Below are 12,362 nucleotides of genomic sequence, written 5' to 3'. Positions count from 1 at the left end.
TAATAACATAGTTTATTATGGTTGTACTGTAAAAGCTTTGCAACTACTGCTGCTGGCAAGGGGGGGAGACGACACAGCTGATCATCTGAAATTTGTCAGCATTTATATAATCTCATCATATTTTAAGAGAATAATGGTCTGAATTACCAAATATGTAACTTTTTAGTAAAAGCTTGCTAGGCATAAGAAGATAAAAAGCATAGATTTAAAGCTGTCAATAACTGAGTGGTTTTCCACGGAGGTTTTCCAAGTAGCATCAAATAGGCCATGAAAAGGTATCTAGAGTAACCCGTGATATCTATTGGAACTTGAGGTAGAAAGCGCTATGTTATTGGCAACAATCCTTCTACAATGTAATATCTTGAATGCCCCCAACACATTTCCCCTTCACAGTTCAGCTCATCACACAGCTTTTATTTCACAGGTCTGATCAGATCCGCCCTTGACTGGTGAGACAGGGGCTGGTGACGCAGAAACGTCACCCACATTCTGAGTCCCTGGGTCTCTAGAGCCCGGGGCAGGAGACAGACCCCCGCCAGCAGAGCTGCTTGTATAGACTAATGGCTTCCTAGAGAAGTTATACTCAACAAACCGAGTTATGTCCTACTCAGAAAATACAAATCAAACTCTGAGTTTAAAATATGAGAAGAAAATGAGATGCAGGCGAATTAGCAATAATTCTACAGGTCCAACAATGTACTGCTTCAAAGCGTATAGTTGATAAAGCAATATATATTTATGGACAAACTATAGCAAAAAATAAACGTGAGATAAAATGCAAATGCTTTAGAGAACTCTGTTGAATTTCAGAATCAGCTTACCTTGTTGATAACATTTCAAGCAACTCTTTTCTGTGCTGGACCCTGAGAGTGTTTGTTTTATATCTGGAGTCGGTTGTCAGGTGAGGCAGATTCAGATTCTACATCAGGTCAAAAAAACAAAAATATAAAGTAAGTGGGTGAGGTCAGAATGCCTGTAAATACCTGTACAGAATTTTAAGCACTGATTCTGACGTGGTGATATTATTTTGTCTGCTGCAAAGAATATTGGCATCGTGTGTCTAAAGTAACGCATCACACCGCATTTTTTCATTTCTAAGCGCAGTAAATAACAGGTGTTACTATTGTCTATTTTAATGCTTTTCAAGATGTCAACCTTCCAAGAATGGAGGGTGGAAGATGCACTGCTGGGCTTTGAAGTCATGTCCTGCGTGTAGTTAACTGGACATTTTAGCTACAACGTTTTGACACAGTGAGCTACCCTCCTCACTGCGTGTTCTCAATAGCAACAGGTATGGTTCTAGTATAGTGCATGGATAGACAATAAACAAATACAACACAGACTACCACACCTTCAGACAACCATTCACAAAGCCCAACAGGCACAATCATCCATGCACAAGAACAAAGAGACATACAATCACACAGATTAACAGATTTACAGGCGTCCATGAACATAGACCAACAAACATACCGGGTCACATGTCCACATAATACATATTAGGAGAGCACAGTGCAATGTGCAGAAGGGGAGGTCAAGTGGTGTGTAGAGGGGTGGGTGGGGTACACAATGCTTAATATATAAAAGAAAGAGTGCTGGTGCCCAAAGCTCTGCTCAGAAGCCCGCGGCCAGTGCAATTAAATGTCGACGTGTCCAATACTAAGGCTGCGAAGTCTTGAATCCACCTCATACCTCATTAATCCACTACTAGGCACTCCCTGATCCTTTAGCTCACTGTGGCAGGTTGCAGCTTTCTCCCTTTGTGATGGTTTTTCCATCTTTCTCTTCCTGTGTCTTTCCCCTTTGCGTGTTTTTCCCTCTCTGTAAATGTCTAATGCGGGAAAATCAGTGTTGTCCCTAAAAATTTGCTCTGGTGGCCCCCACCAGGAACTAATGGTTCACATTAAGCACTGAGGGTACAGGTTGATACACATCAAGGAATCAGTGTGACTCCTAGAGGACAAGATTATGTGCCCCATGGGAGAAGTTGATGCACACCAGATGTTGCACAGCGTAATGCAAATCTGGGAAGAACAGAGGTGCAACAGAAAAGCACGGACAGGTGGTCTCAGGGGGTACTCTGGGAGATTTGCATCAGGGTAGCTTTTGGCATTGTACACAAGGGCACACCGGGCTGTATCAGGAGCACAGGGTTAAGTGCAACCAGTGGAAAGAAGTAGAGTACAATAGGGGCACATACTGATGTGCATCAAGAAGCAGAGTGTGATGTGCAAATGGAGGTACGAGGTAATGCACAGTAGGGGGCACAGATTGATACTCGACGGTGAGCACAGAATGAGATCAGAGAGGAGTCCAGATGTCCGATTTTTCATATGCAAGTATCTCATGCAGTAATTTTTCCCTTTCAATATGGTAATCTTAGTTTTTTTTTCTGAATTACAAGTAACTCAATGCAACGAATGAGACAGGAGAGGATACCTTACTCAGCCCTGACGTGAGCATCTGAGAAAGATTTGAAAGTCGAAAGAAAGGAATTTTCCTTTCTTTAAATTAATTTGCTTGCTTTTCTAGCATGACAGGCATCTATCTATACGTTGATCGATACTGTATTCGAAAGCACAGGGTGTGCGTCAAAGTCTAAATTGGTGGACAAATCCTCAACAAGAGATGTCGGGCTATTTAGGAGCAGAGGTAGGCCGATTATTTCGGTTTGTCTTATTACTGGTCATTATCAGCCTGCAAAATATTTTAGGGGACTCTGTTTTTCTATTTCAATTTTTAGAGCTTGTGACTAAAGAAGCAAAGAAAGAATGCAAACTCCATGTTTGACGTGTGGTGTGAAGCTGCTGGGCCATGCTAAAAGGGCATTTTTTGTTTCAGCTGATGAAGCTATTACAAATGAGCTATTCCCTCCGCAAAAAAATTATTGGGACCATACATTTGTGTGCCCTGTGTGTTATTTATTGATCTGTGCTCATGGTTGTGTATATGTGCACATTCATGGATACATAGATATGTGAGTGTTGATCCGGTTATCCATAGGTGTCTGTAAGTGGGTCATCTATGTCAAACATCGGTCCATTCTCCCATCCATCCCCTGCACGTCCAGGCATGACTTTATGAGTTATCTTTGTTGTAGGATTTATTGACTGAATTTGTGTTTTTCATGTGTACAGGTGCATCTATCAGCCTGCTGTCTTTGCACGAGTGTCTGGATGTGAGGCTCTGTGCTTGGGAGCCTGCATATTTGCTGGTACCTGTTATGTTCATACTATGTTGCTCCTTCGGGCAGGGGTGTTCCAAGTGCCGCATGGACGCTGCCGTGCAGGACCCCTCTACGTGGTTTTAGTTTCGGTTTGCTCCTGATGTAAGGATCTAGCAAATAAAAGGGCTTGGCATTTGGGGCCAAGGGCTGATTACGAACTAACTTTGTGAGCGTACATTTATTGCCATTACCATCCCCAAAAGTAAGTGGGACACAGTCCAATAGGTCTTGAAGCGGTATTATCTCATAAAGGAGAAGATGGAGAATGGGCCCCAGTAGCTTATGCCAGCCAAGCTTTGACGACCACATAGCAACGCTATTCACAAATAGAAAAAGAGGCGATGGCCGTACATTGGGACTGTCGTCATTTCCACTTGTACATCTATGGTTGTCTGTTTGTTGTACATATGGATCACAAACCACTTATACCACTTTTCAATAAATCTGCCTCTCAGCCCTCACCCAGGATAGAGAAGTGGATTCTCCAACTACAGGAGTATCAGTTCTCAGTGGTGTACAGACCCCGGGCACAAAATCCTGCAGATTATTTGTCAAGGCACGCTACACCGGCCACAGCCCAGGAAGAAAGGGAATCTGAGGACGTCAAAGAGTATGTGAGGCTAGTGGTGGAACAGTCTAGGCCATATCCGATCTTTGTTCAGGAAATTCAAGAAGCTACCCGAACGGACGAGGCTTTGCAGTTAGCAATATTGTGTGCCCGTGACGGGAAGTGGCACTTATAAAAGCAAAATCTATCTCGTAGAACGATGGAAGTGAGTGCAACATTATCCTCGTTGCACAGTGTTCGACAAGAGTTGGCAGTATCATCAGACGAGTGCCTGTTGCGAGGTCATCGGTTGGTCATCCCAGAGGGTTTGCGACAGCGGACAATTGATTTAGCTCACGTTTCTCATCAAGGAGTAGTAAAGACCAAGGCGAGATTGCAAAGCAAGGTGTGGTTCCCAGGCCTGACTGCCCAGGTGGAACAGACCATCCAACATTGCCACATCTGTCAGACACTCAGTCCAGCCGATACACCAGCCCCTATCATCAATGAGCCAATTCTATCAACTCCTTGACATCGAGCTAGTGCGAATTTAGGCAGTCTCCCTGATGGTCGACATTTGTTGGTTGTTATTGATGATTTATCCAAGTACCCGGAGATGGAGGTTTTGTACTCTACCACAACTGAGCAAATTGTGCCCTGCCTATCATGGCCACTCTTGGGATCATTCAGGAACTAAGAACAGACAATGGTCCCCCTTTTTCGAGCAATGACTTTGCATCCTACTTGGCTTCTCATGCCATCCATCATCAGAAAATAATCCCTCGTTGGTCCCAAGCCAATGGCCAAGCCGAACGTTTTATTAGGACTCTAAATAAAGTGCTGCAAATTGCGGTGTCTCAGGGCAAAAATCTGGAATCTGCCCTGTTTGAATTTTTGAGGGAATATCGCCTAACTCCACATGTCACGACCGGCGTTGCTCCCAGCAAGGTGTGTATGTTACATGGTGTGAGAGACACTCTGACTCAGGTGAATGACTCCAGGTGGTTTATTGATCAAGTAGCTATCCGACTATGTCACTGCCAGGGGCAGAATGAGCGGATGTCTCAGAAAAGGCGAGCACGTGTACGAAGCTTACGAGTGGGAGATATAGGCCCTCATTCTGACCTTGGCGGGCGGCGGAGGCCGCCCGCCAAAGTCCCGCCGTCAGGTTACCGTTCCGCGGTCGAAAGACCGCGGCGGTAATTCTGACTTTCCCGCTGGGCTGGCGGGCGGTCGCCTTCAGACCGCCCGCCAGCCCAGCGGGAAAGAGGCTTCCACGATGAAGCCGGCTCGGAATCGAGCCGGCGGAGTGGAAGCTGTGCGACGGGTGCAGTTGCACCCGTCGCGTATTTCACTGTCTGCGCAGCAGACAGTGAAATACATGTAGGGGCCCTCTTACGGGGGCCCCGCGACCCCCCCTACCGCCATCCGGATCCCGGCGGTCGGACCGCCGGGATCTGGATGGCGGTAGGGGGGGTCGGAATCCCCTCGGCGGCGCAGCAAGCTGCGCCGCCTTGGAGGATTCAATGGGGCGGCGGTACACTGGCGGGAGCCCGCCAGTGGTGCCGGTCCGACCGCGGCTTTACCGCCACGGTCGGAATCCCCATTGGAGCACCGCCGGCCTGTCGGCGGTGCTCCCGCGGTCCTCCGCCCTGGCGGTCTTTGACCGCCAGGGTCAGAATGACCGCCATAGTGTTGCTGAAGAACCAATACCCAGGGGGAAAGTTCAGACTCCCTGTTGAACCAATTCCGTGGACAGTTGTCAAGGTGAAAGGCACGATGGTGACAGCCCGACGAGGCATGGAACTCGTAACCAGGAATGTGTCTTTCTTCAAGCACTACAATGTGCCCACGACCGAGTCAGGCTTGCCCATGCCTCAGGTAATGGAAGATGATGATGTGGACCAGATGTCCTTTTCAAATGGAGGGCTATCCTCTGAGTCACTGAGGTCTTCATGAGACTCAAAAGTGCCATCAGGAACGCTATCTCGAGATGAGGGTGCCGATGAGGAAAAGAGTGTGTCTCATCCTATGACTGACCCTATGATGAGGAGAAGTGTGGCTCAATACAATCTACGGCCACGACCTGCTGCTCCTGTGAAACTGCAAGACTATGGGGGTCATTTTGAACAGTTCATGCTGGCGGTCTTTCCATAGACCGCCAGATCCCCTGCCAGCCATATAATGGACATGCTGCTGGGCCAGCGGGTGGAAACATTGTTTCCGCCCGCCGCCCCAGCAGAATGCCTGGCCGGAACATTGCCGGCGGGTCAATGCCTCAGTGCAGCAGGGCAGCTGCACTTGTCACGCAGATCGGGCAGTGACCTGCACGACGGGGCACTGCACAGGGGCCCCTGCACTGCCCATGCCAAGAACATGTGCAGTGCAGGGCCCCCCTTGGGGGCCCCGGGGCACCCCTTCCACCAGCCTTTCCCTCGCCAGGAAACACGCCAGGAAAAGGCTTTGGGAATTGGGATCATTATCCGAGGGCCAGCAGCGCTGCCCTGTCAGATAATGATGCTGTCCACCGCCAGGCTGCCTGTCGGAGGCAGCCTGGCAGTGGGTGAGGTGCGGGATTTCCCGCCACTGCCAGCATGGCGGCCTACACCGCCAGGTTCATAATGAGGGACTATGTGTGTCAGTAGAAAACCTGCTGTGATAATTTTAATATGCTGTTTTTGTGATACATCCCCTATTTGGGTTAAGGGTTCGTTATGTTCTTTGGGCCACATCTCAGGCTCAGGTGTATGACTCACTGCTTTGATTTAATTTAATTTTATTTTAAGTTGAGGAGGAATGTTATGATCATACTATGTTGCTCCTTCAGGCAGGGGTGTTCCAAGTGCCACATGGACGCTGCCGTGCAGGACTCCTCTACGTGGTTTTAGTTTTGGGTTGCTCCTGACGTAAGGAGCTAGCAAATAAAAGGGTTTGGCGTTTGGTGCCAAGGGCTGATTACGAACTAACGTTGTGAGTGTACGTTTATTGCCATTACCATCCACAAATTTAGGAAGTTGCTTTAAGAAGTTGCTTTCATGAAGCAGTGGACAAGTGGTGAATTTGCACTGACATAATTCTTTCCTCCATGTACATGAGATCTCCTCTCCAATAGGGATATAGATGACGTCTCAATCTCACCAACATCAATTATGCATCCACCTACGTACCTGCCATCGATCTATCAATAAATCAGATTATCAATCTCTCTACCCATCCCACTATATATGCATGCCTGTAGGTGTATTGTATTTGGCCTCATATATGCGAATATGTGCGTGTTAGCAGTGAATGTATGCCTGTCTATTTATGTGTATGTGCCTCTGTATATGGGAAGCTATATTCAGGAGCGCCTGAATCTCCTTTGCCTTAGTTACCTGGGCGGCTACTGGTCAGTGTGCATAGGTGCTTTTAGATCTGTCGACACATGTAATCAGTGATTTCTTCAAGGAAAGTAAAATGTGTTGCATAAGTTTTGACACTACCCCTTTCTCCAACTCAAATCTGATTTCCTTTGAAAATTATGCCGGCACCAACCGACCGCAGATGTGTATCCAATCATTCGTATGTTCGTGATCAGAAGTCGTCCATCCGCATCTTGGTCATGTATTTAAATGTCCATGTGTGCCCTGTCTGTGACTCTTTGTGTGCTTGCATGTTTGATGCTTCTGTTAACTTTGCGTTTCTTCTTGTGTTGTAAGTCCATGAATGGCTATATTTGTATATGTATTTAAATAGCTGCTTTCGATTGGTCTTTATGCATTGACTGACTGTATGTCTTTTGTCCCATATGCATAGATGCTAGATTGCCTATTTGTCTGCATACCAACATGTAGTGACTGTTAGTCTGCTAGTCCGTGTGCACAAATGCCTATATACCGGAATGCATAGGTAACCGTAACTCCATTCCTCTATTTGCCTGGACGTCTGCATGTGCTTGTGATTTATGTGTAAATGCGTTAAGTGTCTCTGTGTTGAGGCTCTGTGACTTCAATGATACATTTCTTTCCGTCTCAAATTCAATGTTTCGGTCCATTCTTTTTCATTTTGCATATATGTATGATGTGTAATGGAGGCAAAATCATTTTATTGTGAATAGAAAACAAAGGGACAGATAGTATTTGGGGCAGAGGGACTGCCTGGCGTCTTTATGTAATATATCATTGCCATGTTGACAGCATAACTGAGTGTTGAGTACAATACAACAGTCTACATTTAAACAATAAATGATCTACTTGCGTCCTATCACATTCACATATCGACGATGGGAGGAAGCTGGATGGCACAAAAAACATTTGGGTTAGATATGGACAATTTCACTTATTTATGCTTGCCTAGTTTCAAATGAACGCGTTTTCTGTAAACTTTTTGTGACAGAATAGATCCAGTGAAACCCAGCAAATCTGCTATAGACAACCCTTGGCTGTGCATGTCGTGAATATGTTTTCACTTAACACTGTTTACATTTATCAGTAGGCACAAAGATGATCCTGAAGTAAATCTGTATATATAGGAATTTGAAAAAGATAATGCATTTACCAATGTATATGGTGTTTGTGTAGCACATGCCTGGCAGAAACGAGGCAAAGTGCAGTATAGGATCAAAGGCAAAGATACAGAAACTAGAGATTGGAGGATCCGCTGAGTTACAAGTGTGGAAGTGGATCTAAAAAAAAGGAGTGTTCGGTCAGTCTTGATGGCTATGGGGGTTGCTTTTCTAGACCCTGGGCATGTAAATGGAGAAGGCCTGTTGCCTTGTTTTGATCTTTTTAGCACTTGTTCATCTCTGATGGTGTCCGGGCTGTCTGTGGATCTGTGAAACGCCACAAAAGGTGGGGAGCTTGTTAGCCAGCTAAGTAGTGGTGTCGGTTGTGACAACTTTATAGAAAAGCTGGATTTGATGAGGGTGCAGACAGGAAAGAGAGCCACTAGAGTTCCATCAGTGTGGGGGTGCTGTGATCATACTGCTTGAAGCTCTAGGTGAAGCAAGCTGCAGCATTTGGGTTGCCTCTAAAAGAGGACAATTTGGAGTCTGGTAGGCCACGGAGAGGGGCATTGTCACACTCAGATACTACAGCATGAGGGTTTGTATGGCACCTATGAAGTCATTTCTGAGAGGAACTATCTCACTTTGATTAGTAGCAAAAGAAGGTATTAGCCCATTTTGACTTTCTTGATGATGTGTTCTTTGAGGTAGAGGTCGGTGATCAGGGTAAAATCAAGTGACTTAACCTTGGGTGAAAGCTGGGGTTTCATGTCATTGAACCAGGTTTGTGCTGGTTCTTGTTTGTGTGTTTTTGCCACACAGTAGGCATTCTGTTTTGTATGACGTATTGCAGTCAGATAGTTCAGTGGGCTGGCCAGATTTCTGAGCCTTAAAAACTAGGGAGGATTCGAGCAAACCCTATAAAACATATTGGGCCTAATTACGACCTTGGTGAATGAGATGCTCCATTACAAACGTGACGGACATCCCCCGCCGTTTTACAAGTTCCATAGGATATAATGGAACATGTCATACTGCAGATGGGATTTCCGTCACGTCTGTGACGGAGAATCCCATCCACCAAGGTCATAATCAGGACCATTGTCTGTTGCCTCAGGGGCTACAAGAAACAAATACTTCCTCAATTCAGTGAATGCAAATTACTTCCTTTGTAGTCTAAGGTTCTTAAAAGGGTGATGTGGGATAGAACACTCAGGCACAGGTAACATTTGGCACATAATACTATGTGTCAATAGTGTTATACCTTTATAAAGACTGCACTGCTTTGTTCATAATAACGGTTCAAGAGCATGGTAAAATACATCTTTCTTAGCTACATAATAAATGGCAGTGAACACAGGATATACAGGAAAAACTCTAGGCATCTTAATTCGAATTGCAGATGCCAGATTAAGTTTTGCGATAATGACGCACATTGTAAATAAAAAAGTCTATGAGGTTAGCTGGGGTACGTCTTCCTGTCTTTGATGGAAACGTGTCTGTAAGTTGGGTAGTTTATTTAGGCTCCAGGAGTGTCACTGATTACAAATGAAGATGCTGAATGGAGGCGCACTAGAAAACAATGTTTTCCGATTCATAGGCACAGTAAGTAGGCTAAGGTTTTCAAGTGAACATTTGTCTGAAGAGAGTGCAGTTACGGCTATATAAATAGATCTTCTTTAGTTTTTCCAGTAGTCCTCACATTTCACTGCAAATTAACATTCTTGCTTATTCTGATATCTTCATCTTGGTCTTGCCAAATTAATTTCTTGTACATTTTCCTCTTGTGTTGGGGCAAGGCCTTCTACCTTACAGAGTACAGCCAAATCTGCTATTTAAGATGGAAAGCATATTTCCTGAAAGCTCCTATCGACTACAAAAACTGAGAGTGTGATCCCCGAAGAATTAGTGTATAGGAGCTGAACCTGTCACACTGGAATATAGTTCTTCTGAAGGCAGTCACTAAATTTATGATCATGCCTCAGTGAAGATACAAACTGATCTTCAAGAAGTTCTTCATCAACACTCACAGGAAGTATCTCTTTACTCTTTATTACAGCATGTTTCAACTCCTTCATGGGCTCGCTCAAATCAAACCCTGAAATTGAGCGTGCACACTCCTACACCCTAAATCTACATCCGAAGCAAACTGAACATTTACACACCATGGTACAAATAAGAATGCCCACACAACCGCAGTACAACTAGGAACACCCACAGAGCAAATAAACTATCTAAAAGTGAGAGAACAATGGCACAAGTAACAATTTAACGAGCAGCTTAGAAGATAGCAAGTTTTCCACTTCTTACACATCCAAAACCACATTTTACAAATCATTGAAAATGTCCCTTACATAAACATATGCATCTTCTAACTGTAACCCCACTGGTACCCACCACACAACTGTCAAGTGTTAACACTATCAATCAGCAATTCACTGTCCAATCATCCTATTGCAACATGTAGCATGTCAAGAAAGCTGTCATCAAAATGCTAACACACACAAAACTTGATTATGTTCTCACCAATTTCAAAACCATTACATGTGAGGATGACATCTCTCATTCCCAACCATCGAAGCAAAATCCTATTGGGAGAAATGCTCACACCCCTCATCGAAAAGACCCATACCTCACACTAGACATCTTCCCTGACATAGTCAAAACTAGATAAAACCTCATGTCAATGAATAAAGCAAACCTTAGATTTAACCACCTTCCACATAATGCCCTGTCACGTACCTAGAATTCATTGAAACAGTAACCAAGAACACAGTCTTATTCAACTTCAAAACCAAACTAAATGAACATCTATTGCTTCCTATGTGATTATTATTGCATTTTCAGTCCATGCTACATAACTTAGAGGGTACCCATTCAGGTCATGGACGAAACTATTCTCATTACAATTAAGGACAGTCCCTCCTTACTGATTTGATTGTGTCTCCCATCAGCCTTCAATATAGCAACCATTAAGCCCTGATTTATCTCCTGTTACTTCTGTAACAATTACCAATTTGGGTTCTGACCACGCTACAGAACTTATAGAGCCTCCACCCAAGTCATGGATGACACCTTCTCATCACAGACAGGGGAAATCCAAGCCTGGAAGGAAGCCGAAATTGATCAACTTTATTTTTCATTCAGCAGTTATATTGTTGTTGAACATCAAGTCATGGTCAGCATCCAGGTATTACACTCTGAGTTTAGATTCCAGTGGCTTGCACTAACTTGCAGAGTACCCACTGATTTATTCTCTCCCTCTGGACTTCATATAAGGATCATCTCTGCTTCATCTGTACAAATACAAAATCTAAATTCACTGTAAGTCAATAGTACCCATTTCCATATGATGTTTTTTATAAGTAACTACCTAAATCAGCTCAAAGACAACCTTGCTCATATCAATATCTAGACATCAAGTGGCAGCCTCAAACTGAAACCACAAATAAACTAATCATGAAATGCAACAGCACAAGACTATTCCAAATCTAAGATTGGCTTCTAATTATGAATATAGACAAATATTCCACCCTAACTCTCAACAAGTGCAAATTCACTTTGATTCATCAATGACGGTAACCGCTTTGGTTCATCACTGACAGTGATCTCTTGGATTCATCATTGACAGTGACCTCTTGTTCAGAACTGACATCTTCACGAAAATCGAAATAACTTGGTACAAGATATTACCAGTGTACAGAAAAAATCATAGTTTCAGAAACTGAACTTCAGACCTTCCATTCAATATTTGATCTTGTCCATAATGGAGATGTCTCTAATTTTCACTCCCTCTAAGAGACTGATTGCTCCTTCGTGTGAATATCATCTAAACTATTTGGTATATTACATAGAAAACAATACTAACCAACACACCACCATTTGTAGCACAAAAACTCACTATTTTGGGGGAGGACGGCACAAGACATTTTACTTTATATTGTAACGCATACTAGTGCCGGCATCCAACAGACATCAAGGAAAAATAGATTAAGCTGAAAACATCATGATTTTCCATTGCCCATAGCACATGGCTCATCGATTGTTATGCTACCTCTCCTCAGATGTGTGAGAGGGACCTGGCCCCATGAAACCCTTAGCACAGT

General features: G+C 44.2%; 1 protein-coding gene across 2 annotated transcripts in view; it reads right to left on the bottom strand.

Annotated features, from left to right (window-relative positions):
- SUGCT (succinyl-CoA:glutarate-CoA transferase) overlaps nt 1-12,362 on the bottom strand; it is a 2,876,649-nt gene that overhangs the window by 1,534,519 nt on the left and 1,329,768 nt on the right. For both annotated transcript variants that reach the window (XM_069215909.1, XM_069215917.1), the window contains exon 11: nt 822-919. In XM_069215909.1, coding sequence (XP_069072010.1) covers nt 822-919 — 98 coding nt within the window. The remainder of the gene's footprint in view (nt 1-821; nt 920-12,362) is intronic.

Source organism: Pleurodeles waltl, chromosome 2_1 (assembly GCF_031143425.1).
Source record: "Pleurodeles waltl isolate 20211129_DDA chromosome 2_1, aPleWal1.hap1.20221129, whole genome shotgun sequence".
NCBI lineage: Eukaryota > Metazoa > Chordata > Amphibia > Caudata > Salamandridae > Pleurodeles > Pleurodeles waltl.
This window is presented reverse-complemented; position numbering and strand designations above follow the sequence as displayed.